The sequence below is a fragment of the Primulina tabacum genome, chromosome 8 (assembly GCF_025594145.1).
Source record: "Primulina tabacum isolate GXHZ01 chromosome 8, ASM2559414v2, whole genome shotgun sequence".
NCBI lineage: Eukaryota > Viridiplantae > Streptophyta > Magnoliopsida > Lamiales > Gesneriaceae > Primulina > Primulina tabacum.
Window position 1 is genome coordinate 1989694 of NC_134557.1, and position 26740 is coordinate 2016433.

The 26740-nt window shown below is 34.5% G+C and overlaps 4 protein-coding genes and 1 long non-coding RNA gene across 7 annotated transcripts; 2 read left to right on the forward strand and 3 right to left on the reverse strand.

Moving 5' to 3' along the window:
• Positions 1-2098: 2098 nt before the first annotated feature.
• LOC142552818 (somatic embryogenesis receptor kinase 2) lies at positions 2099-8151 on the forward strand. The gene is made up of 11 exons (XM_075662660.1): positions 2099-2757; positions 3590-3722; positions 3803-3874; positions 4559-4702; positions 5090-5161; positions 5262-5333; positions 5410-5522; positions 6129-6260; positions 6343-6684; positions 6820-7214; positions 7542-8151. The coding sequence occupies exons 1-11, from the start codon at positions 2658-2660 to the stop codon at positions 7854-7856; spliced, it is 1890 nt and encodes a 629-aa protein (XP_075518775.1). The 5' UTR covers positions 2099-2657; the 3' UTR covers positions 7857-8151.
• Positions 8152-8529: 378 nt separating this feature from the next.
• LOC142552819 (uncharacterized) lies at positions 8530-14058 on the reverse strand. 2 transcript variants are annotated; one of them, XM_075662661.1, is made up of 10 exons: positions 13827-14056; positions 13200-13486; positions 12755-12893; positions 11642-11763; positions 11296-11499; positions 10941-11000; positions 10100-10238; positions 9645-9763; positions 9013-9234; positions 8530-8944 (listed from the first exon to the last, which is right to left on the reverse strand). In XM_075662661.1, the coding sequence occupies exons 1-10, from the start codon at positions 13993-13995 to the stop codon at positions 8750-8752; spliced, it is 1656 nt and encodes a 551-aa protein (XP_075518776.1). In that variant the 5' UTR covers positions 13996-14056; the 3' UTR covers positions 8530-8749. The 2 variants fall into 2 exon arrangements, with proteins under 2 accessions (XP_075518776.1, XP_075518777.1); XM_075662662.1 differs by lacking the exon at positions 8530-8944 and having other exon boundaries at positions 9101-9234; positions 9617-9763; positions 13827-14058.
• Positions 14059-15305: 1247 nt separating this feature from the next.
• Positions 15306-21031, reverse strand: LOC142552822 (aspartic proteinase-like protein 1). 2 transcript variants are annotated; one of them, XM_075662664.1, is made up of 10 exons: positions 20536-21031; positions 18955-19090; positions 18214-18455; positions 17903-18130; positions 17654-17792; positions 17497-17561; positions 16811-16910; positions 16279-16336; positions 16122-16193; positions 15306-15638 (listed from the first exon to the last, which is right to left on the reverse strand). In XM_075662664.1, the coding sequence occupies exons 1-10, from the start codon at positions 20850-20852 to the stop codon at positions 15403-15405; spliced, it is 1593 nt and encodes a 530-aa protein (XP_075518779.1). In that variant the 5' UTR covers positions 20853-21031; the 3' UTR covers positions 15306-15402. The 2 variants fall into 2 exon arrangements, 1 of the variants encoding a protein (XP_075518779.1); XR_012821874.1 differs by having other exon boundaries at positions 15501-15638; positions 16032-16193.
• Positions 21032-21584: 553 nt separating this feature from the next.
• Positions 21585-23248, forward strand: LOC142552821 (large ribosomal subunit protein eL30). The gene is made up of 5 exons (XM_075662663.1): positions 21585-21740; positions 21869-21974; positions 22067-22168; positions 22864-22932; positions 23028-23248. The coding sequence occupies exons 1-5, from the start codon at positions 21720-21722 to the stop codon at positions 23069-23071; spliced, it is 342 nt and encodes a 113-aa protein (XP_075518778.1). The 5' UTR covers positions 21585-21719; the 3' UTR covers positions 23072-23248.
• A 2117-nt stretch (positions 23249-25365) lies between these two features.
• On the reverse strand, positions 25366-25921 carry LOC142552576 (uncharacterized). Its single transcript, XR_012821846.1, has 2 exons — positions 25743-25921; positions 25366-25603 (listed from the first exon to the last, which is right to left on the reverse strand). It is a non-coding gene; the product is annotated as an uncharacterized LOC142552576 (long non-coding RNA).
• Positions 25922-26740: the final 819 nt, after the last annotated feature.

Here is a 26740-nt window from a genome sequence, read left to right on the forward strand (position 1 = left end):
AGTTTTGAATTCTTTTTAGTCAAATTAGCCTTCCCTTTTTTTAATCCCTTTGGTACAGCTTTAGCTTATCGCTTTAATACAAATCAAAATAAAAAGGGGAAAGTAAATGACAGGAGGAACAATTCGTACCCTCATGAATCATAGTTATATTAGAATTCGTGCTTTTAGTTTTTCCTTGAGTAAAACTAACATTTGGAAATGAATTAATTGAATTTTTACTCGAATTTCAGCTTGATTTAGTTGTTTCGAACCTATTCGGAATTGTTTTTGTTGAAACATAAGTTATCAATGGACGTGTTAATGTGGGGAATTATATTCAAATGAAAAGCATACAATTTACTATAAGGCATACAATTGTGAGGTAGATTCAATCAAAGACAATGAATCAACAAAATAGTATCCTCTGGGAAAACCCACTAAAAATCAAATAATAAGGCATCACTACTTATATCGCAAACATCAAGTAATATATGTAATGTGATACAAATATTAAATATTTATAAAATTATTTTACAAATATGGTTACATTTCCATTTTTCAATTAAAAAGTTTATATATCAGTTCTTCAAAAATATTCGGCCAAATGTCCTTTCATACACATATATAGTTTTGATATTTTGCACAATTCATCTTGTACGTTTATGTTATTATCGATATTTATCTATTAGATGTGGTGAAACATGAATAAATTACACATCCAATATATAAACGTTATTTCATCAATACTCACGTAAGTGTATATTATGAATGTACGTGTATTAAAATCATATATTATATATATATATATATGTATGTATATATGATTTAGGTAACACTCGTGATTGTCTTGAAAACGGAATATTGACTGGGATATATGATGTTTGACCAAGTGTGGGCGTAAGTGGGTCCTCGTAACGGGGCGGGGTTTTGCTTGGACTGTCCCGTCACTTTCCACGACTCAATTTTTGGATATAACCAGTCACTTTCCTATCACACACTATTATATTTTTGTCCAACACAATTTAATATCAAAATTCTAATTATTATATACAAATACAATTCACAACACTATATCATAGGCCCACATAACATATGGAGATATTATAGCACAACTTTAAATTTTATTATCAATATATAATGATGATGCTTGTAAGATAAAGTCGAAAAGGATGTGATATTTATTATTAAAAAAAGTTATTTATATGATTTTTTGTATTTTAAGCATCAATTAATAACTTAAATACCTTGGTTGGACTAATTAATTTGTTGGCGTTTTTCCATGTGCACGTGCGATAGTATTTTTCGATGCGACTTTTCGGTTTGTTTCGCTAATTAATTAATTGTCTAGTATTATATCATCTAATTCATTTATTATACTTCACTTTGTTGTTATTATTATTATTTACCAATATATTATTATATATCCATTGGGTTACTCCCAAACAATTTCTAGCGAATTACATTAACGGGCAGAGTAAATTGTTACATGTAACAAATTAGAATGACTCTACGCAATTTCCTGTTTCTACCCCAAACAAAATGAACGATGGGTTAAATAGTGCTCGAGAGCATATTCGTGTCCGATGGATTAAGTGAATACTTGATCAATAATTAGAATTTCAATTCTCTTTGCCAACACTTTTTTCGAGTGAGCTTATCTTACATGAATCAGTGTGGTTTGCAAACTATTATGTTAGTTCGAGAATTTATCTAATTTAGGTTCTTCGACATAAAAAAATAGATTAAAGTACATATTTTTTGGATCCACCAAAATAATTTACACATTTTTATCATCATATATTCTTGTATCACATCATTTTATAATATTTGAAATGCGGAATGCCGATGTGGTATAAAGTAATCCATGAAATTTGCGATTCAAAAGGGGATCAAAGAGATTATTGATGTGTAATCGAAGAAATATATCTTGATTTTAAATAAAGTACAATTCTATCTAGTTAAATTAATTTACATGATGACATAATTTGTGGGATTTATTAATCTACAATGAATTGCATGTATGTTTAGTAGGAGATTCACATGATGTATTATTTTATACTAATTAATTATGATTAAGAGTTAAGCATGGGGGAGTGGAGTATTAGAGAAAAAGGTGGGGTGAAGGATTAATGGTGGCACGCCGAGTTTTTTGCGTAGAGAGGCAGAAGCCGTTTAAGTTTATAGCTCAGAACTCTACGGGCAGCTCGTGCCACCGTTCGGGCAGGCGACACGACCAAAAAGGAGAAAAACGATAATTATCCCACACATTCACACACCCTCTCACCTCCACAGTTCCCACTGCAGAGAGAGATTTCTAGAGAGAGAGCGAGAGAGGGAAAGGCAAAGTACATTGCAGAGGTTAAAAGTTTTGCAGGAGTGCCATTAAAAGTTCCAAGAAATTGATAAAAGTCCCAGAGTACAAGGATTTATTATCTTCGGGAAACTAGCAGGCAGCCCATTTCAGTTTCTTGACGTTGTGGGGTGTGGGGTTAGTTCTTGAAGAAGTGGGAGGTCGGAGTGAATGGGTGAATGAGGGTTAATGCATCTGGGTTTGGATGGCTTTTATTTAAATTTCTTGTCTTTCTGTATTTGGATCTGAGATTTTTATCTTTGGGCTGGTGAAGTTAGACTACTCTGTTGGATATGTAGATGTAGTTTTTCTTTTGGGATATATATAAATGGAGATGAAGAACATTGAAAGAGAGGGGATGGTTTCTGTTGTAGTTTGGTTGGTTCTGATTGTGCATCAGCTGAGGTGTATTTATGCTAATATGGAAGGTTTGTGCTTTAAAAAGTGTTTATTTATTTGTGTGCTGATGGTTTTGATTTTTTCCCCAATTTATTTGGACATTTAGTATTTGTTCTTCAGGTTTCAGTATTACATCTCGACTTTTTTGCATTTTTCGAAACGTTGGGGCCTTTAGGTTGGGTGATGGAGTTAATCTTATCAGTTCGATTGGAAAATGTGTGCTTAGATTTGTTTTCGTTAATCATTTGCATTTTCTTTCATGTATCTTGGAAAGGTCGGTGACGAGTTTGTGCTGTTAATTCCGAATATTTTTGGTGAATGCTATATTTTAGTCATTGATCTTCTTCTGAGCTCATATTTTTAATTTATATTTGAACGAGTTGAATGAATCTAATTTTTAGTTATCAATCTCCTTGTTGAAACATTATAATGCTCTTTTGGTAAAACTTTGTGCTTGAGCTTACCCGTTTTATTGGTGTGTTCTGGACAGAATGGAAAGAGTTTTCTTTGCTAGCTTTTTATCTTCATTGTGATTTTACTGTTATCATGGTTAAGAAAAACTCGAGCCAGCTCAATGAAACTTTGCACATGGTGTCGCAAGTATTTGTACCAAAATATTGATCCCTTAGGTTGGAATATGAAATATCCCCACGTGAAGTTGAATTGATTTTTCATGAATTGTAATTCTCGAGGATTCCATTTCAAGTATTAATCTACTCTCGATCCTAGTTTTTCACCCACTATATTTGCTTTGATGTTATTGAAAAAATCTACTTTCTTGACATGTTTGGACATTACTTTATTTGTATTAAGGAACTATTACTTGTAGCATCTAAGTTTTCAGTTGGAATGGTCAAACAGGTGATGCTTTGCATAACCTTAGAGCAAACCTGGCGGATCCAAACAATGTGCTTCAGAGCTGGGATCCCACCCTTGTCAATCCTTGCACGTGGTTTCACGTCACCTGCAACAATGACAACAGCGTGATTAGAGTGTTAGCATCTCCAATGAAAATTTTCTGCCATGTTTTCATGTTCCGTTTAGTCTGTTTCCAACATTATCTTTTGTCTCCAGTGATCTTGGGAATGCTGCATTATCGGGTCTATTGGTTCCACAGCTTGGCCTGTTGAAGAATTTACAGTACCTGTATGTCATGGTTGCATTATCTTACAGTAGTTTTTACTGGCTTTTCTAGAGAAGAATTTAAACCTTTTTCTTCTTCTTCATTTCTGAAGTTTGATGTATATCAAAGCAACAATGATATGCTACAAATGAATCTTTTGAAACAAAAAGAACAGAAATTTTCGGAGCTTATGTGACACATTTTGAGAATATCACTATCCATGTTCGTACTAAATATTTGTCTCCACACTCAAGATTATTTTGAGAACTTTGCTTAGAAAAAAAATCATCTCCCCATATTTTGGGATGTCCATTCGTGTGATTTTAAGAAGTAAGCAGTCTATAGTTCTAGAGGTATATCTTTTCATCCGGCTATTAATTTTCACACACCGCTGGAAGATAGTGATGGCCATTTTCTGTCATTTTTTTGCAACAAACATACACATAGACATCAAAACAAATTTTGAACATAATTATGAAGGATACTTTTCTGACCATTGGCACAATAGGGGAATCCGGCATCCAGGTAGTCACGACTCTTTATTTTGTGCCCATGCACTTCTCTTTGTTAATTAGAAGCTGTTCATGTCTTACATTTTAAGAGGATTTGACGTGCTCCAGTGCTTGTTAAACAAATTGACTAAAGATTTCTTTTTGTTTGAACTTACACAGTATACCTGATTACTTTAATGGTTTTACTTGTGATAGGGAGTTATACAGTAATAACATAAGTGGGCCAATACCTAGTGATGTTGGAAATCTGACAAATTTGGTGAGCTTGGATCTGTACTTGAACAGTTTTACTGGCCCCATTCCAGGCACGTTGGGCAAGCTTTCGAAGTTGCGCTTCCTGTGTGTAAATTTTTCCTTGAATTTTTATTTTATCATTGCATTTCACTATTCATACTCAGTCCCCTACCCCCATCCTCGAAAGAAGCAAAACTAAATGAATTATGATGTCTTACATAGGCAGTTGAGATTGGTGGATAATTAACCATGTGAGAATTTGGACAGAGGGTATGGAAACAAAATGAGAATGACAAACTACTGTTTTCTTTGGTTTTCCTGGCAATGAATGAATACCTGCTTATTTCCCTTGGTTAGAGAAAGATTTTAGTTAATACCTTCCATGGACAAATATGATGCCTTGAATTCCCCCAAGATGTTCTCATTCTTATAATATTTCTTAACAAATATCAGATATAACTGTTTTCTGTTGTTATGTCATTGCAAGGATAGCCGGCTAAATAATAACAGCTTGACAGGCTCCATTCCCATGTCATTGACTAATATCTCATCCCTACAAGTATTGTGAGTGTTCATTTTGGTCTCAACTATTTGATCTTACTTTCTTTTATTTTGATGCACACTTGAATTGTAAAGAGAATTGTTTCATTACATTCTTATCCAGGGATCTGTCAAACAACCTACTATCAGGTCCAGTTCCGGATAATGGTTCTTTTTCTTTGTTCACACCTATCAGGTATTTGACTATTTTCAGTTTGAATAAACTCATGGCTTTAATAAGTATCTGAAATAGGTGCTTTTCCTGGTCACAGTTTTGCGAATAACTTGGATTTGTGCGGCCCTGTCACGGGACGACCATGCCCTGGATCTCCTCCATTTTCTCCACCACCGCCGTTTATACCACCTCCCCCAATTTCATCACCAGGTCTTTTTCCTAGTTAGATTAGATGTTGTGGCTTGGTTTATATTAGGAAAGAAAAAAATGATAGAAGGCTTACTTGTTTTCATGGTTCAATTTTTCTTTCAAATTGACTTTATGAAGTGAATGCTACTTATACACTGTTGCTATCAACAGAGTTCACTTGTTCACTGTCTTTAAAGAAATGTGGACGAGCATTGCCAGTTCCTTCAAAGATTTGTGTCTGCTTTTGTTAATGTGCAACACCAGATAGTTGCATGTGAATAGATTTATTCTTTAACTGAAGTAGTGTATAAAGAGGTAAGCTAACAATAGTTGCAGGTTAAAATTAATGAAGAAGTTGCTTTTTCTACCGAAGTGATTTATCCAAAGCAACTTGGGTGATCGTCAGAGTTGAAATCTGTTTACAACCCGAGCTAGAATATTTCGATGTGCATTTATTACAGTATTGAATGATCGGATTAAGTTATCTGAGTTAATTTTTTTTTGAAACATCACAATCTCTATTTTGTTTGAAACATTATCAAGCTGTTAGAACTTTTTTCCAGATGTATTTGATTCTGAAATCAAGTTTTTCTATCGTACTATTTGAATTTACCAAATGTAACACAGGAGGAAATAGCGCAACTGGAGCCATAGCTGGTGGTGTTGCTGCTGGTGCTGCTTTGCTATTTGCTGCCCCTGCCATTGTATTTGCCTGGTGGCGTAGGAGAAAACCTCAGGAATATTTCTTTGATGTGCCTGGTTTGTGATTTGATTCTATACATGTACTAAAAATATAAATGTTCTGTAGCTCCATAGTAATTAGTAGTTTCCAATCTTTCAGCTGAGGAGGATCCTGAAGTTCATCTGGGACAGCTTAAAAGGTTCTCTCTTCGAGAGTTGCAAGTTGCAACCGATAGTTTTAGCAATAAAAATATTTTGGGGAGAGGTGGCTTTGGGAAGGTATACAAAGGACGTCTGGCAGATGGTTCCTTGGTTGCTGTAAAAAGACTCAAGGAGGAGCGGACACCTGGTGGGGAGCTTCAGTTTCAAACTGAAGTTGAGATGATCAGTATGGCTGTGCACCGAAATCTTCTTAGACTTCGTGGTTTTTGTATGACCCCAACTGAACGATTGCTTGTTTATCCGTACATGGCCAATGGAAGTGTTGCATCTTGTTTAAGAGGTATTCATGCATATACAAATTTTACTTATAAAATATTTTGGCTCGTTCATCTAAGTATTATTGAAAATCTTTTGCTTTTAAAGACTTAACTTCCAGCTTCAAGTGTAAATAACTCATCAATTATTCTATATGCAGAACGTCCGCCAAATGAGCCGCCACTTGATTGGCCCACGAGAAAGTGCATTGCTCTGGGATCTGCTCGAGGATTATCGTATTTGCATGATCACTGTGACCCCAAGATTATTCATCGTGATGTCAAAGCTGCAAATATATTGCTAGACGAAGAGTTTGAAGCTGTCGTTGGAGATTTTGGATTGGCTAAGCTCATGGATTATAAGGACACCCATGTGACTACTGCTGTTCGTGGCACTATAGGACACATAGCTCCTGAGTACCTATCCACTGGAAAATCTTCTGAGAAAACTGATGTTTTTGGGTATGGAATCATGCTTCTCGAGCTGATAACAGGGCAGAGGGCATTTGATCTCGCTCGCCTTGCAAATGATGATGATGTCATGCTTCTTGATTGGGTATGCCATACTTTTCTTTTTTATTTGTCTGTCGCTGTATTTTATGATAGCACATGAGACAGAAAAAATTATATCGGGGTCTCCTGTTCAAACCATATCCAATTTTAAATGATAGAACTAGCAATACAATGAAAGGTGGCATACAAGGATTTTTGTGGTTCAGCTGTTAATGTCTACACCCACAACCAAGAAATCCTTTTTAACAATTAAGATAAAACTTGTGAAAAGATGCATGATAAATTTAATTATATCAAATCTGCTTCTATAATATATTTACTTGATTTCTAACACATTCAAAATATGGTTTTACTTTAATTTCTATTTCAGGTCAAAGGGCTACTAAAAGAAAAGAAGTTGGAAATGTTGGTCGACCCCGATCTGCAGAGCAAATATGTGGAGGCGGAAGTCGAGCAGCTAATACAAGTCGCTTTGCTTTGCACGCAAAGCTCTCCAATGGACCGGCCAAAGATGTCAGAAGTCGTGAGAATGCTCGAAGGTGATGGCTTAGCTGAGAGATGGGATGAATGGCAAAAGATCGAAGTTCTTCGGCAAGAAGTCGAGCTAGCACCACATCCTAATTCGGATTGGATCGTCGATTCGACCGAAAACTTGCATGCTGTTGAATTATCAGGTCCAAGGTGACCATCCTGACTAAATTAAAGAAAGGAATTTACTGCGGCCCTTGCTCTTTCTGCCTTATAAATTGTAATTTTTATCTTTCTTTTAACAAGAAATATTTAACGTATCACATGCATGCTGTGGTGAAATTGTATTCATTATATTTATGTATTGGAGTTTGTTAGTTCTGATGAAACTAGGAGTCGGAGCATTTGTGTAACATAGGAAGTGCGGTGACATGTTTGCCATTTTGTGAAACTAAAAGTTGTCCATATGAAATATTCGTAACTATTTCAATAGATTTATTATAGTTCGAGGATATATATGATGATTACTTCTGTCCTAGTTAAATGAGACCTATGTCGTTGTAAAGCTGATCAACATGGTTAAAAAATCTACTTCCACAAGTTTGTTCTAATTTTATCGAAAAAGAAAGCAAATATGGTAGAAATTTTTTGTAATGATAAGTTAATATTTTAGTTCAGGCGCAGTTCTCTACAAGAGATCAAAGTTGAGCGATTCAAAAAACTATTTTATTTCGAGTACTTAGTTATTTGAGTTGTGTACTCCAAGGAGTAAATGAACAAAGGAGTTTTGGAAATCTCCTTCCCTTTGAAGAATGGCTATGATTTTCTAATTAAAAATATTCTTCAAATTAACAATGACCACCCAAAATAATGTATTGTACGAACAAACAGCATTCATACATTTCATAGGGCAGAACATGGAATTACAGGACAATTGTACCAATTGAATTAGTCCCTTATGTAAAGTACCGTTCATGATGTACACGGATATTACATGATGTTTGAGATAAGTTCCAATTGATTTTACAAAAAATGCAACACAAAATGTTAACAAAAAAGGTGCATATATATATATATGTATATGTATATATATGTATATGTATATTTAATTTACTTGCCAATGCAGAATTTGGAAAATATGTTGGACAAAACTTGTTCAGAAATGTCTTCCCCACTAATTTGTCCGAGAGCCAAGGTAGCTTCTCTCAGATCAATCGTCCAAAAATCAAAGGCAATGCCTTCTTCAATTGATGCTTCCAACCTTAAGAAAGCCTCCCTCGCGCGAACAAGCTGCTCACATTGCCGCTGAGAAACGCTAACTTCATTATTAATGTGAAATAAATATCAGCCATGGGCTCAGGTAAAACACTAACCTGGTTGACCGTCCATTTGCGACCCCCAGCAGGGATTTTATTCAAGCCTACTAACTCGATTATGGCAGACTCCAATTCTGCTATTCCTTGACCCGTTATAGCACTGGTAAAAACGTGCTTGCTGAAAGAGCTAATAACTTCATTGTCCCAATCACAAGAAAACGACACACAGTCTATTTTGTTGATTACGAGGATAGTTGGAGAAGCTGACGAAGATGCGAGCTTGATTTCAAAAAAGGTAAACAAGAACTATTAGTTCCTCACCCTTTGAACTAAATAAAACCAACTCAAGCAAGTAAAACAGGATCCCCACTAGCATGGGAGGGAAAGGAACAAGGTATTGAGTAAATTTTGTCCACCCCTTGAGAAATGAACAGAAATGGAGGAAAATGCAACTAAATCCTTGGAGGCAAAAATTTGCAAGTCTGTAAACCAAAAGGAAAACGTAATTTATACTGATAACTCTAAGCATCTTTGCCTGACATAGCATGTGCCACATAATTAAGAGAAACAATTCACAAGATATAGTTTACTAATGCTCAGATTGACCAGAGAATGAAGGGCGTGCAAAAAAACCCCAACCAAAGAGGAAACAAGAACATACTACTGGTGAATAGAAAAGTCTATAAAACCTTGTGACTCTGAATCCTTTCAAGTAGCTTATCATCCTCCAAGGTCCATCCATCTATTGCACTCGTGGTCATGACAGTGATATCAGCACTTGCTGCAACAGCTTCAGACCTTTCAACACCTTTTTCAGAAAATAGAGGGACCCAAATATGAAAACAACACATTATTTTCAGATGTCACAAAATTTAAATACAAGTCACCATAACATCATAATTGCACCAAGATAAGTAAGAAACAGAGGTAAGGATAGGTTTTTCAGGATGCGGAGAGCTCATGAGAAGTTTTAACATAAAACAAAAGTGAGGATACTAATTGAGCCAAAAAGATGACACTTGAGGCTTGAAAAATCTGACTGCTTATTAAAACCAATGTTGGCAACAAATTTGAAACAGTCCTCATCAGTATTAAAATTAAAACGAATTTAATCATAATGTTAGGTATATGAGCAAAACCTTACCAATTTTCTCCACCACATCATCAGTGTCCCTGATGCCTGCTGTATCAAGAAGTGTGACAGGAACTCCACCAATGGAAATATTAGCTTCCACCACATCACGCGTTGTGCCAGCAATATTGGTAACAATTGCTCTCTCAGTCTGTATGCTAAAATGTAGATACGATTATACAATTAGGTAGAGCGTGCGTCTGCACTTAGGTAGAGTGTGCGTCACAAAGATGAAAATACCGAGAAATTTAATACGGTGTTAGGATACAACACACCGATAGAACTCTAAATTCAGCATGGGCTACTCTGATATAGAAGAGAAAAGAGGCTATTATATGGCACAGATATTTATATTATCACCCACTGAGATTGTTTATAAATCGAACATGTCCGAAACAAACTAAAGGCTGGTCTTCAGAGATGCTAACCCATGATCATGATGTGAATACATGCATGAAAGGCATATTTTCCATGACCTGGCATTATAAAACTTATGAACTAAATGTCACGTATTTACTGAAAACTGATTCCATATCCAAAAGCCAAAAATTGAAGGTAAAAGTTTGTCAGCTGAAACTTGTGTATCTTTCATTTGACATACAGGTTGATACTACAGATGCTAATCAAATACAGCGAACTGAAGGTGCAATGGCTTTATAGATGCAGGCCAATAACTCGTTACGAAGAACCAGTCAAAGACCAGTTCGGCATATTGAAACAACCAGAGACTTTAAATTATTCCAATAGGTTTGGCAAAATTACGGTTGTTTTGCTACACTGACTCCTCAGACCAATTCAGTTGGAAAACCAAAAGCAAAGGTAACGTGCAAAGAAATCAAATTCGAAAGCTTACTTTGCTCCAGGAATTAAGTAAGCTCGATTTCCCAACATTTGGCCGGCCAACAATTGCTACCTGAATAATGATTAAGCAGAAAAGAGTACAAAGTTAGGAAATATACAACCAAAGCTTGCCAAAAAATAAAGACCGGTTGCAAGATAGAACCACTCTGGTGTATATGATGGCCAATTTTACGACAAATCATATACAACCCTATCACAGCCCACACAACCCAAATGGTTAAATAAATAATATGACTAAGAACAGCAAAACGACAAGAAGTTGAGATATTATATATCACATAAATTCATCTCACAATTTTGTCTTCATCATGAAAGAAAATGCATAAGAAATCTACTTCAAAGGGTACCTGCAATCCAGTTTGCAGAAGCTTGTCATAATTAGAAGTTACCAGAGCATCATCCACTTCTTGCAACATCTCATGTAACTTATCTATAACCAAATTCAAGTCTAGGGGCGGCATCTCATCCTCAAAATCGAGGCGAGCCTCAATATCCGTCAGCAACTCAATGCACTGAGCTCTTAATGATTTCACTACAGAAGAAAAGCCTCCCTATCATAAAAAACAAAATTTCAAGAATACCTACATCAATACGAAGGAAACTGAATAAATATTTACATCAATCATGAGTCAAAAGAGGTTTACTTAACCAATACACATGACAGGAATAAAAATCTAACATATGCTAGATTACCTGTATCCCTGCCAAAGCAGCATCCGCAGCAGCCACTGACTTGGCAGATACTAGTTTGGAAACATTCTCAGCTTGTGACAGATCTAAGCGGCCATTTAAAAATGCACGAAGAGTGAATTCACCTGGGATAATGAAATGGAGAAAACCAGTGAATTACCATGGATAATTTACCACTTCTCAGTTAGTCTAATAAATGAGGTTCTTCAAACTGGACTATAAAATTGGAAACCTTACCAACCAATGATTTGAATGTAAATACTACAACTTTCAAGTTAAGAAACTACAACACAGGTTACCGATTCAACCCAGGAATAATCAAGTAAATTTCAGGCACGGATAGACTTAAAGCACACAGACTCTTCATGGGTATAAGCAATACAGTTTAGATTCTTGAATAACTTGATTCACTGTCCTGACAGCTATGATGAAGTAGCTAAAAAAGAGTAGTAAAAAGAAGAAACTAAACATGCATCCCTCCATGAGTCCATGGAATGATAAAATTGGCTACCACTATGAACCTTGTACTATTTTAACTCTGCCAAATGCTTCGAAAAGCCACCTTGGCATTTAGTAAACGAGCATATAACTTTACAAATATGTGGAAATTGTTCATGCATACTCCCAATTTCGATAATTTTGATGTACCCAATATCTGGGCAAAAGCTAGCACATACCACATCGAGTAAGTTAAATTATTATCAGATACCCAAAAAAACAATACATAAAATTTAGTCACTGGAATATCCAAGATTCCAATGCATAAAGTCCTCACAAAACTCAAATACTTCCTGAACTACATAGCCTACAGAAAAAGTCCGAGCAAAATGGATATAGGAAATTACAACTCTCAACACATTGTGCCGCGAAAATGTTCTCCTCATAATAGAAAAATCCCTCCAAAAGGCTTTAAATCCCCTGTAGCCAAACACACAAAGATAATAAAGAAACTCCGTTTCTTGGTGGGAGGGTTGCAAGAAAGCTCATGTAAAATGTTGTCTCCCAAATATTTTCCACGCCAGCTTTCTTTAAGCCTTAAGATTGATTTTTTTATGAACTTAAAAGCGAGTCCTAAACTCAAACGTTACTTGTACAATATAGCAAAGTGGAAAAAACCTGGTTCTGCAAGCCTCGCCCCAGCGTCTATACAAGCCCTCAAGACGCGACGCAGGCACACTTCACTGCCATGACACTGAAACTCAACCACATCTTCACGAGTGTATGATTTTGGCCCCAACATAGGAACCACCAAAACCTGGACGAAAAGCATACAATCACGTTTCATGCAAAAGCATAATACAGTTGCATTCCAGTTCAAAGCACAAAACACCATGAATTTGAGTATCCTTCTAGGCCTTGGTATTATTGATTAAAAAAAATGGAGAGAACTGCATCCAAACATCCAAAGAGGCTTCAGCATGCAAATATGAATATGAAATAAGCAAGAAAGTCACACAAAGTCCAACAATCCTTATCCATCAGGTGTTGGGCACAAAGTATATTTGCATATGATATAGACAATAAGACAACACTCACTTAATATCAGTTAAAATCATAGTACCTCATCAATGGCATCCCCACCAGAATCCATGACTATTCCATACTCGACCACATGACTATGGGGCCACCAGCCAGAACCTTTTCTTTTCTTTGTAGACTTGGGTTGAAACAATTGCCGAACAATAGATACAGATGAGGGGCCAGATAATCTGACAATTCCCACTGCACCTGGTGGCCCACCCAATGAAGTTACAATTGCAGCAATCGTACTCGAGCTCAAAATTGGATCAGCGCAGGTCACGTCTCCATTTTCAATTCTCTCATCTTTTCTCAGTACCAAAGTGTTTTCTACCATAAAGAGTCGTAACTTGAGAACTCATAAACATAGTTTTCATATCATTACATAAGTTTGACAAGATATAGAGAAATGAATATGTTAACTTTCTACGGTCCAAGATACATGTGGTGTCAATTATTAAGTTTACACCCTTTACATTTTTCTTCAATTACCGGTTTTCTAAGACCAAAAGTTGCAATCTTGATTCTTCAGCACCCACAAGCAATTTTGATGGCGTTTTTATTAGTTCTACCAAACGTTAACAACAACATTCCTCATCAATTAAAAAGCAAACAATTCAAGAAACCAAGCAAGTGTGTTCGAGAGACGGAGTCAAGTGCTAACGCTGACCTTTAGCAGGTGTACCAATGGCAAGGGGATTATGACTGATACATTTAAAGGAGGAAAGCTTTCTGTGAAGTGGAATCGAGCCTTTGAGGAAAAATGAAGAGGAACGTGTGGAAACAGCGCAACGCTGAAAGTGAGAAAAAAGATAGCGAAATGCTGGCGCCGCCGCCATGTTTCGTGATCCGCCACTGTTGCTTTGATCTCTTTTTATAAACGAAATATATATACTACAGTGATGAAGCTAATCCAAGATAAGCCCATGGAAATATTTATGTGATTTTTAAAAAATATATGTATCATGAAAATTAAAATAAAAATTATATAAAGTTGTGAAAAAAAAATATATATTTTGAAAATAATAAAGAATACGTAACCATGTTATTTTTTTATCCATACAAATGCTAATTATTCTCAAAACCGTGGACAACTTTAAAAAAATAAATTAATAAATATTTTTTATAAGTATATTATTTTTGTACACGAAGACCTATTAATTTAATTAGTGGTAATGGTTCCCTAGGTCTACCTATCCTATTTTTATTAATTCATATTTATAACCCAAATTTAGAAACCTCTAAAGTTTTTGTATATGAGAAAAATTTTTGTGACACGGTCTCACGAGTTGTATTTTGTTAGACGAATCTCTTATTTGGGTCATCCATGAAAAAGTATGATTTTTTATGCTAAGAATATTACTTTTTATTGTGAATATCGGTAGGGTTGACCCGTCTCACAGATAAAGATTCGTGAGATCGTCTCACAAGAGACCTACTCTTTGTATATTTGTAAAATGGTATATAATTTGCTGATTAGGTCTCTTGTGAGATGGTCTCACGAATCTTTATCTGTGAGACGGGTCAATCATACCGATATTCACAATAAAAAGTAATACTTTTAGCATAAAAAGTGTAATTTTTTTATGGATGACCCAAATAGGACATCCGTCTCACAAAATACGACTCGTGAGACCGTATCACACAAGTTTTTGCCTAATTTGTTTAACTTATTGTGTATATAATAGAGTAATATATAGACCATGATTGTCGTTAAAGCATGACAAATATTATTGTATAGTAAGTAGTTTTAAATTATTTGTCTAGATTAAAATTATTGAATTGGATGGCCAAAGATTTTTATAAAGTCGAGGAAGAATTAGTTCCGCAAGAAGAGGCAAAAGTCATTTGATATCTTTAATTTAAAGAGGATAATTTTAAGAAAAGTGAAGTTTTGGTGTGTTTGGACATAATCCAAATCAATAAAGTTTGGTTATGTTTATAAGATTCAGATCAATTTATTTGTGCTGTTAATTTTTCTTGTTTTACAAAATGACCAAAAGTATGGATTTCAATCTCCTTGCCCTTGTTGTAGACCAAATCAATACAACGGAGGACAAGTTAAATTTGAAATCAAATCTACCTAAATCAATTTGTCTAAACACAGCCTAACATTTTGCATGCTAGCTTTTTTTTTAACAAACTACTATTTTAAGAATTTAGAGACTTGTGAGGTCGAAAAGATTATTATTGAGGTTATGGAAATGGACATCAGATTTACAGATGGATGTTCAGAATTTGGCGTTTCATACGAGATAGATCAGATACATGCCCCAAATTAACAGATGCAAATTCACAATACTGTACTGATGGAGAGTAACAAGGGTAGAAGCTGCAGATGGTTTGGGGAAAGCTCGACCGGCAATCGCAGGTGCAACCGCAAGAGGGTTTTGCTGTTGTTCGTTGGTTGGCAAAGGATTTTGTGATGTTTCAGTCGAAGGAGGCGTCCATTGTATTTCACTTCCACTGCCAATATCTTGACCTGTCAGGAAAAATGTGGATTCACACCAATACCAAAATATTAGCAGAAAATATAAGTTATATATAAAGAAAGGATGTCAAGATTTGTTAGGTGGTATGAGTAGCCCAAAGTGTTCTCTATCTTTGTCTATGTGGCACAATACTAGAAACGTGGCATTTGGCCTGCTAAAAAGTTTCAAGAATTTGAGTTGTCTTGGTACAAACAGCCATAACTTTTAGTATTATAACAAATTCTGCATCCTACAAGATTAATATTTTCTGCAAGATATAATTATACAAATAGAATAACAAGTTATCTAATGACATTCTACTCGTAAAAGCATGAAGTGCGTGTTTGAGTGCGTGCAAACAGTTCCAAAATGAGTAGGTGGAAATTGAGAACGACATTTCCTGCCTGGTACAACTTTGCCTCAACGCTGGTTGTTATTTCTTGCATTTCCCTCCTCTCTTGAAAAGTACAGACACTTTTGCAGAATTCACTTACAATTAGATGAAGACCAGCCGAGCTTCATATTCTCCCAATCAAAAACCATGAGGTAACCCATCAAGAAATTTTCTGTGGAATAATCATGTGAGAAAATATAATTATGCATGAAACAATTAGAAAGCAGGAAAAATATGTAGGGTGGAGAAGCACTCACGTCCAATGATACCAAGCTCTCCATCTGTAGAATGTATACCCAAACAAAATAAGTCCCCCTGCACAAACATTTTCCGACTTTATAGCACGGCAAAAAAAATATTGCGCCAAATGAAAACACTCCATGGACCAAATATGAAAATCGTATTCCGTTTTCAGGAACTGAAAAGATGGGCAAAGACATGGGAAGTTAAAGTTTTGAACGCGCCAGCCGGAGGATACACTTCAACACCTTTTTGAAAATGTTGGAAAACTGCATCGTCTGAGATATATATCTTTGATTAAATAAGCTTAATCGTGACATTCCCTGATATCTTTAGGTATTTCAGCCAATAAAAGACTTGCATCATTATTCAAAAGTGCAAGAAGAATTCTAAATTTGGATTAATACAACTTATTAAGTATGAACAAATGGTTCAGTGAACATCCCTTTTAGTAATACCCTTTAACCAATTCTACGAGAAAATTCAGTATGCATCAGCAATACAATCTCAGACCAATATTACAAAAGAACAAAGATAATGAATATGCACCTGATCATCTGCTATGTGGAGCATGGGATTTTCAATTGCAAAACTTTGGTTTGTGGCAAATATAAGTTTCATGCTTGGGAAGTTCGGCAATTTTAGTGAACTGCGTCAGAGAGAATGGAGACTATCAGCTTAAAGGAAAACAGCAGATATATAATCCAATTACAAAGCTGAAGAAAGATAACAGCGGGATGACATTGAAATACTTCTTTTTTATATTTAAGAAATTATCTTTTATTAGAATAATTAAAGTTAAAAGGTTACAAAAGACAGACAAGATATTCTTAGCTACTTAAAAGATAAATGAAGCTCTGGTTACATAAACAACAAATAAAGCTCCAATCCCTAATTAAATCTGAAATCGAGAAATGCATAAAATCTGAGTGCTTTCTTGTCCAAAAGGCAGCCCTAAACCTGATCTTTTACAAACATTCATCACTTGACTCTGCTGATATAATGTCGAAGATCCTGATGTTCTGCTCCAACCAGATTGACCAACAAATACAACGGACTGTCACATGCCAAAAAATACTTCCTCTCTTGCCAAGATCACGACCAATATCTAAGACAAACATTTCACACACTAATCTTGGAGCAACCCACACCAAACCCAACTCCTCCAGAGCTTTGGACCAAATACAATTCGTGAATGGACAATGCACAAGTAAATGAAATACTTCTAGCTTTACCTCGACTCATAACAGTAATCGAATCCTTGAGTGCTAATCTTGGTAACATTTGCTCTCTTATCAAACTGTAACAAGAAGGATTACCATTCAAAAATTAAGGAAAAAACTAGACAGTAAAACAAAAATTAAGAGGAAAAATATATGTGGTGACAAAAACCTCAGCAACGATATATTTGTAGCTCTCGCTGGGAAGGTATGTAAATGAGGAACCAGTATCAACTTGTGCTTGGAATTCAGTTTGCTCAAGACAAAAATTTGCAACACAAAAATTTTCCACTTGTACTATGTAGGCAGCGCTGAAACAAATCAGAATCCAATAATCAAAAGAGAGAAAGCCATACCTGGACGTCAACTTAGAAGTTTAAGAAACCAGTAATAGGAAGAATATAGTAATGGCTAATCTCACTTATTTCCGTTAGAGATAAAAAAAGGAGTAGATCTTTGAGATTCAGGCCCTTGGTCTCCAAAGAAGAGAGTCCCGGAGTAGCTCTCGTCGAAGCAAAATGAGAATGAATGAGGAGCAAGTCCCGATTTTGCAAGCATACTTGGAATGGAAATGTCTCCCGGTCCCAGTCCCATAAGACCATCAGGAGCAATTCCATCCAAATAAATACCACTTTGTTTGCTGCCACAGCTAAAATAAACAAAATGTACAAGATATAATAAATAAAATAGTGAAAAAAAGTTGGATAAGTAGCATAAATGTCCCAAACATACCCGATAATTACAGTAGCTTGGGCGGCGTTTTGTGGTTTATGTCCTCCAACTGATGCCAAATGCAACAAATCCTGGAAAAGAAATCCTGAACTTGACGTATCTTCTGATAAGTAACTTACTCTATAAGGGCAGTGTCCCGTTGGATTGGGGCAACTTTGCCCCTTTTCACACAACTCATGGCTGCACGGCATGCTCATACTACTGCTCGAGTGGGATGGACGGTATTGACTGAGTTCTGTATCCTGCATAATAGATGCCCCACAAATGAGGGAGCACCTGCCAATCAATCAATGAAGAATTAACAGCTAGACCTGCTATCAGATACTAGGTACAGTTGACTGCTTTGAACTTCTGAAAAAAGTAGAGAGAGAAAATGCTGATTATATTCTAAAGTTCTGGATTGAAAACTGAATGAAGACATATGGGTTAAAAAGTGAAAGAAAAGCTTTTGAAGTGACATATGAATCAAACATCATTCATAATTTATCTTGTTTAAGTTAAAAATTTTGAGATGCAAAGGATAAAAGCCTTAGAGACCAAAATTTGCATCTGTTCATCTATATGAGTTTGAAATAGTATGCAGAAAAGTGAATCCCTTCGTCACCATTTGTTCAAAAGCAAAACTATGTAAATCATCCTAGCTTAGAAGTATGACATCAAAGAATAAACTTATATTCTCAAAGTCCGAAAATCAACATGAAGAAACCAACCACATGATTTTATCTTGGAAACAGAGCCTACCAACATGTCGTAACTTAAGGTGAGTGGTGCACACTGTACACAGTCACAAGGAACCCAAGACAAATCACTTCCAGCATCCAATGCGACGAGGAAAGAAGTGTTTGGAGTCCCTATGTCAATCCAAGTGTAATGCAGCCTACAAAAGAAATATTAAACAAATAAACCATCAACTGTCTCGTGCTGAAGGAAGCAAAAAAAGGTTTTATGGCATTAAAAAACACATTAATAGGGATGCTTTCATTTTTCTCAAGATTCATTCAGTTCCGCGTTGTGACCGGCAAACCGGAAAAGCATGCAAGGTAGTAAAAAAGTTCCAATCGTCCAAGCCTCAGCTCATAATTCTTAAGTTGTGGCATAGTATCCCGTCTTGTTCCTTGCTATGCGATTAAGGACCACATCCATATTTAAACTCAATGCAGTCAGACCCTTCAAATGGATTTCACTTTAACAGAAATATCATCAATTTTCTCCTGATCATCCGAGTAACCAATTAGCTTTAACTAAATGCCCAAACCATTATAAAATTAATTGCTCTAGCTTATGTACTTCACTAATTTAGCTGCCACATAAGCTGCTTAAGAAATTTTGTGACCTATTAACTTGTTCAATTTTTGTTTTTGGTCCACTAACTTTTCAAAATTAGGTTCTGGTATACTAACTTTTACTTTTTCACTATTTTGGTCCAATTGATGATTTAATTGGAAAATGATGACATGAAATTGAAAAACACTGACATGACATCGAAAATTGTTAAGTTGTCAGATGATGAATCGACAATTGGATCACTATAGACGAAAATTAAAAGTTAACGGACCAAAACCAAACTTTGAAAATTTAATAGATCAAACCCCAAAATTGGATAAGTTAATGGACCAAAAAATTCATTTTCCCCACTATTTATACCTGCCTCAAAAACAAAGGTGGAAGATAATCATAAAAAAGTGTATCCTAACTTCATCGTTCTCATTGAAGCCTTGCAATTACCATAACTGGAAAAATGGAGCCCCACAACAAAAAATTCAGGAGCCGGACTTAATATTGCTCTTGCCAGAGATAAAGAGAGATTTCTCATCCACTTTTTACTAGATCATCTCGACTTACAAAGCCATAATAAGATAAACTTGAATGATGTTGATAAATCTTATCCGTCCAAACTACACAACCTATGACCCCTGTGTACTAGTAAAAAGAAAGATTCTTTACACACAAATATGAATCATCACAGTAGAGAATTCTCAGCAATGCACATCTTAGCTCAGTTGCATGCTTCTCACTGGTGCGTTAGGAATATCATAGAAATAAAGAAGTAAAACACAAAAAAAGTTTGAGAAAAATACCATGTTTCATCCCCAACACACAGGGATTGCCACATTATAAAGCTAAACTTTTGCTTCTCATTAAATAGACCCTCAAAAAAAGTATAGAAAAAGAAAAACAGAGGACATATAATACACATTTCTTCATTCCCACGTATTCACGGAAAAACCAAAGCACGTTACTGAGAATCGCGAGTAAATAAAATAAACCGAAGCAGAAAAATCTTAAAAATGTAAAAGACAAGATAGACAAAAAAATCCATACCAACCCAAGTCATTCCCATAATCAAAAGTTCTGCTGCCTTGAGAAGCAACCAAAAGCTGAGTCTGGGAGTCGAGCCTCAGTCTCTGCCGCTTCAAATCATTCCCCAGCAGCATTCTCATATGCCTGAAACTTTTTTTCTCGGCCCAATTCGTCGTTCCGTTGCCTCCAAGTTTCTTGTACTTGGAAGCCCACAAATCCTGTGCTTCGTCAGAGAATCTGTGAATCAACCTTGATGAGTAAATGGGCTTCGCAGCAAATGCATCGACGGAGAAGAAAAACACGGAAACTGAAAGAAGATTCGCTGCAAAATGATGCATTTTCTGCCTGAGAGAAAAAGAACCCGTGAATATAACAGAGAAATGCAGGTAACCCTTTTGGAATTCGTCTCTTTTTGCCTTTCTGGAACTTTTTTCTGCACCTTAGTCAAGTGGTTGAGGTGCTGCCTACACGGTAGAGTTTAGCTGCTGCTTTTCTTGAACAATCAGTGTGTGTGTGTGTGTGTGTGTGTGGCATTTCAATTAGAATAATTATGTTTGAAATTTTGGAATCTCTTTTGAAAAACTAATAAAACAATACATAATTATTCTTAAAACTACACAATTTATTCTTAAAAAAAACACAAAATTAATATATACTCTTGTTTAGATACTTTAGCAGCTATAATGGCATTAGGTAGATTTGTTTGAATTGATGATTGGATGAAGACGTAGTATTTATTACCATTATTAAGTTTAAGCATATAATAGAGAAAGTTTTGATTTTATTGTTTATTTTATATTTTTAATTTATTTTTTTAAGATTGTAATTTAGTTTCTATATTTATTTTATTTTATTTTATTATTATTATTTGAAATTATAGTTTATTCTTTTAATGCTTTTTATCATAATAATATGATATCATTTAAATATAATTATTTCAAATTGTAACATGATATTTCATTATGACATCACCCTTACTTAAACAAATCAAATTAATTATAAAAAACATTAGTAATACCGGCCCACATGTCAATACCAGGCCCTTTTAGATAGAATGGCCCGATGGGCCTATAGATAAAAAATGAAGCTAATTAACTAAACCCTAAAAACATAAATCTGATTTCGCGTCAGTCTCCTCGTATTATCGTCTTCAATTTCCCTGCCGACGCCGCTCATTCGCTTCTCCTTTTCGGAACGCCGCCACCATGGTCGCCGCTAAGAAGACGGTGAATCTCTCTTTTTCTTCGCACTTTTAAGATGTGTATTAGTTCAGATACAAAATATAAGTATATATGATGTGCTTTGATCTATTTTTTGATGGTGAGAAAAAACTTGATTGAAAAAATGAGTGCAGAAGAAGACACACGAGAGCATAAACAACAGGTTGGCTCTCGTGGTGAAGAGTGGAAAATACACTCTTGGTTACAAGACAGTTCTGAAGACACTCAGAAACTCCAAAGGTTCAGCTTTTTATGATTTTTTTTGTTTTATTTTATGCGCCGTTTTATTTTCGAAAGTTATTCGACGTGTTTGGGGATACTGAAAATTCCAGGTAAATTGGTGCTGATCTCTAACAACTGTCCACCTTTGAGGAAGTCGGAGATCGAGTACTATGCCATGCTTTCTAAAGTTGTGGTTCATCATTTCAACGGAAGTGAGTTTTCTGGGTGGTTTCTTAGTTTTATTTTTCATTTGGCAATATGCTAAATTGCAATGTTTTGTGTGTTTGTGTGTGTGAGATGGGTAATAGGCATTGGATGTGTACATACATGGATTGTGTACTTAATTGTTGAGTGTACTTATGAGTATTTTACCTGTAATTGGTCTTTCTGGAAGGGAAATTTGATCGCAAATGATTTTGAAGCATGATGCATTTTTCGGTTGTGATTGTACTGGTTTTTTCATTATTTATTGATTATTCGCTATTGAAAGAGTTCAACAACTATGATTTATTCCCTATTGAAAGATCTGAACTCTTCGTGGTTATCATGTCATTTTATCCTCTTTCTTTCCCCTTAGTGGACTTAGTTTGTGAGTTTTTTGAGATTTTAGTTTATCTAACAGTTTCAATCAGAGATCCATTTCATGTTACCTTTACTTTTTGATGAAAGATCCCGAATTTATTGATTATGTGATTTTAGTACTACTTAAGTCAGACAAAGCATTCGACACCACTGAGCAGATGTAAATAACCAGATCCTGTCGTGTAGCTCAGCTTGTCCAGACCCTGCCATTTCAACCTATTCGTACAACAGTTGGAAAAATCTGTTATCCTATTCTTTTCCTTCTTATTGGTTTCATGTATTTCATATTCATTCTTGCCTCTTATAGTGGTTCTATATTTTGTAGACAATGTTGATCTAGGAACTGCGTGTGGAAAGTATTTCCGGGTATCATGCCTCAGTATATTGGACCCAGGTAAGATTTAGCAAAATATTTCCATCTCTATTTTGCTTCATGCCTTGTTTTGCAAATTTTGGGGACGTGATGCGGAGTATGTGCGATATTTTCAGGTGATTCTGATATCATCAAATCTTTGACTGGAGGAGACCAGTGAGAGGTGGTATTGCTATAGAATAAGTGTAACCTTATCCTCTTTTCGTTTGGAATTCTATTTCAAGTACCGAATTTATCAGAACAATGATTTTTTCAATGTTAGCACATTGTTTGTTGGCACATCTTGGCATTTAGCCTTTAAGGTCTGGATGATGTATGGAAAGAGCATGTTCTACTAGCAACAAGTATTTTTTACTATGGAAATCTGCATCGTTTTACCAATACCATAACTGGTGTACTGGCATCAGTGAGAGATCGTTTCGACTTCATTTTAAAGCGGAAAACCAAACAATCAGAGTCTTTTTGATTGGTGTGTAGTGGAATTTATATACGGACATCCCGACAACAAACAGCATGAATGTGCCTTCGTTGTTTATGATCTCTTCGTATTATCCTCAATGCCGCAGGCCTTTCAGTCCTGATTTGAGCATGAACCAGTTAACATTTCAAATAAATTTTTGTTTTTTATTAAGTAAAAGATATTTCAGACAAATTTTATAGAACTCTTGATTCGAACGCTTTTACATTTTAAAAATGCATTATTAATTTATTATATTTTTTTAAAATATTTCATTGAGACGAGCCCAAGTGCACCTTGATCACTCTGGCAGTTGATTTTTCTAATGTATTTTGTCTAAGAAATGCATATTGAATGATAAATTATTCTTAAGAATATTTTTAAATATGATTATTCTTAGGATTTTGTAAGTGACGCGATTGATATTTTATTCATTTCCAGATAGGTGGTTAATGTTAGTTTTTTTTACTATTATTTCCAATTCCAGTGGCTAAAATTATAAAATTTTCTAGAAATAACTGGAGTATGTCAGGCTACTTTTTACTCTTCATCCTGAAAATGATCATAATTACGATAATTGGAGGGGTGGACTCGAAGCATTAGTAAGAAGCAAGACAAATGTGCACAAAGATGTTCGAATTAGAGAAATACGTGAATATTTAATAATAGTTAGGAGTTTGACTTTTTTTACAAAAACCTTTTCAAACGAAATTATCACATATGACTTGTTCAGTAATGTTTGTTTGGCTAACGTTGTTTCCAGACAATTATGTTAATCCAAGAGTTCAACTAATAGAAACCAAAAAATACGGGGTTGTGAGTTCTCACGTGATTAAAAAAAAACAAAACAAAAAACAAAAACAAAAACAAAAACAAAGCAAAACAAGCAAATAAACTTCCAATTAACATGGAACGAGATCTCTTAAATTTATTTAAGTATGAAAATGTTTTGGACTTTTGGTTTAGTTCTTTGTATTGTTTTACCCTAATAACATGCCTAATGTGTCCATTCTGTTTCAAAAGTACTAATGTTCCTTCGTAGTACATATATATTAAAATAATATTAAAAATTTTTTTTTTGTGAAAAAATTAGATATTATATTAAATTTAAAAATGGTTTTGTATAATAATTTATGTCATACATGATATTATGATTTATAATTCAAAATATAAATAAAGATAAAAAAAATATTTTATAAAGATATGTCAGATATAAATGAGATAAACATTTATTAAAATAAGTTTTTATGATTTTTTTTGAATAAAATGGCTTTTTGTAATTTGAGAAGAAGGGATATTTTGGTTTATCAAAAAACATACTACAACATCAAAATTAGTTATTATAAATCTCTCATCTTTAATAATATAGTATAAATATAAAATAGCTACAATCCGACGAACTTTGTATTAAATGAGCAAGAGAAATTTTGGAAGAAATTATTGGTTGGCCTAATTGATTTTTGGCGTGAAAATTCAGCGTGAAAGATTAATTTGGTTAAAATTTTAATTGTTTTTCTTTTCGGTTTTTGAATATGTATATCGTAGGATGCGTTTTGGCTAATTTTTTTCCTATTCTTCGCATACACAAAGAGACAATCGGTGTATTCTTGTTGAGGAGTAGATCTCTTCTGATACGGTCTCACGAATCTTTGTCTGTAAAACGGAGAACCCTATCGATATTCACAATAAAAAGTAATACTCTTAGCATAAAAAGTAATATTTTTTCATGGATAACCCAAATAAAAGATATGTCTCACAAAATACGATCATGAGACTGTCTCACATAAGTTTTTGTCCCTTGTTGAGATGAAGTATCATAAAAACTAACGCCTAACTAAAACCTTTGAGCATCTAATTCCATATATTAAAAATATTAAAATAACCTCGAACAAAGACGTATAACAAAAAATAAAAATTCATAAAAACATATTTAAATTATTAATCATATCTCAATTCATATTATTGTTAAATCATCCCTGAAATAAAAGACATTAAAATTCTACAAATTTAATATTTTTAATTAAAAAATGAATAGCTAGCCTAATTGTTCTGCATCCAAACTTCAGCATTCATACTCGCATTTACAGGTATAATTCTCACAAGTTGTATCAAAAAATTCTAAAGTGTTCCATAGGTCTGAGCATAATACTAAGCAGAACTCTTCACTATCGCAACCTATATCATATACATTCTTGAAACACTGCGGGAGTTCGTATGAAAGACGCGATCTTCCTCCTGCATATATATATAGAGAAATTTAATGTAAAGTAGTTAGGGTTTCGAAATACGACAATCGTCTTCCAGAAAACTTACCCAAAATAAAAGAAATTTACATAATAGTCGCTTACATAAGAACAAGGAAAACAAGAATTACCTGAGGTTAAAGAAACAAGGAAAATCATCACCAAAGCGATGGTCAGAATCTTCGCCATGTGCTTAACTTTGGCTCACTTTTTTAATTTCTACCAACGAAATAGGAGAGGGAGCACGATGTATTGCTAATCTATATATCGGACTCTTTGTAAATATTGTCCCTTATCAAATGATATTACGATATATGTTAAAATATTTTAAAATTGGTTCATCTTTGTTTTCCAATAGATAAACTTAAATCAGATGCTCTCTTTTAGTTTTAGCTTATTTTTTAAAAAATTAAATATCTGTTTGTTTTTTACGTATCTTATTCTTTTGATAATTTTATAAGTTTCGTATCTTTATTAGATCTCAATATATATTAAGTATATTATTATTATTGAAATATTTATATAAAATGATATGACCTAATCATCAACTTATCGCATTTGAAAAATTAGTCGAATTGACTATTTTCTCGACATAAATCTAAAGGTTAAAATAATTAAGATCAATTGAGTAATATATTATAGTACAGAAGCTGGACTCTAATGCGGGCAAATGTGAATGCAATGCCACTATCTTGTTCTTTTTATCTTTCAAATTTTTTTCAAACAATTATTATCCTCGTCGTCATCACAGTTTTCATTCAGTTATCCCCTCACCATTTTATATATTAAAATAGTTTGGGGATAATTGAATATATATATGTATATATTTTGATATGATGTTCATCCACTGTATCCGTGACATTGATCTATTGGATTTACAAGTTTGATATGCTTAATCACATTTGAAACTAACATTTTTGTTCATATTTATAGATATTTTCAAGTTTAAATGATATTATGATATTATATCTATATCTATTCATATAAACTTGAATTTTAGTCATGTATCTATAATTTATATTTTTTTGAATTCAAATTTAAACTTGAGCCCTAGATGCATGTTTCAGTCGGTCTCTAGTGAGACGATCTCACGAATATTTATCTGTGAGACGGGTCAACCCTACCGATA

Coding starts and splice junctions, on each gene's coding strand:
- LOC142552818 (XM_075662660.1), top strand. CDS start 2,658: ATGGAGATGAAGAACATTGAAAGAGAGGGGATGGTTTCTGTTGTAGTT. Junction 3,723..3,802: donor GACAACAGCGTGATTAGAGT/GTTAGCATCTCC, acceptor TTTTGTCTCCAG/TGATCTTGGGAATGCTGCAT. Junction 6,261..6,342: donor ATATTTCTTTGATGTGCCTG/GTTTGTGATTTG, acceptor CCAATCTTTCAG/CTGAGGAGGATCCTGAAGTT.
- LOC142552821 (XM_075662663.1), top strand. CDS start 21,720: ATGGTCGCCGCTAAGAAGACG. Junction 21,741..21,868: donor TGGTCGCCGCTAAGAAGACG/GTGAATCTCTCT, acceptor AAATGAGTGCAG/AAGAAGACACACGAGAGCAT. Junction 22,933..23,027: donor CCTCAGTATATTGGACCCAG/GTAAGATTTAGC, acceptor CGATATTTTCAG/GTGATTCTGATATCATCAAA.
- LOC142552819 (XM_075662661.1), bottom strand. CDS start 13,995: ATGGCGGCGGCGCCAGCATTTCGCTATCTTTTTTCTCACTTTCAGCGT. Junction 12,894..13,199: donor GTGGGGATGCCATTGATGAG/GTACTATGATTT, acceptor CTTTTCGTCCAG/GTTTTGGTGGTTCCTATGTT. Junction 9,235..9,644: donor AAAGGATTCAGAGTCACAAG/GTTTTATAGACT, acceptor TTTGAAATCAAG/CTCGCATCTTCGTCAGCTTC.
- LOC142552822 (XM_075662664.1), bottom strand. CDS start 20,852: ATGCATCATTTTGCAGCGAATCTTCTTTCAGTTTCCGTGTTTTTCTTC. Junction 19,091..20,535: donor TATGGGAATGACTTGGGTTG/GTATGGATTTTT, acceptor TTTCTTTTGTAG/GCTGCATTACACTTGGATTG. Junction 17,793..17,902: donor TTTATCTCTAACGGAAATAA/GTGAGATTAGCC, acceptor GATTTGTTTCAG/CGCTGCCTACATAGTACAAG.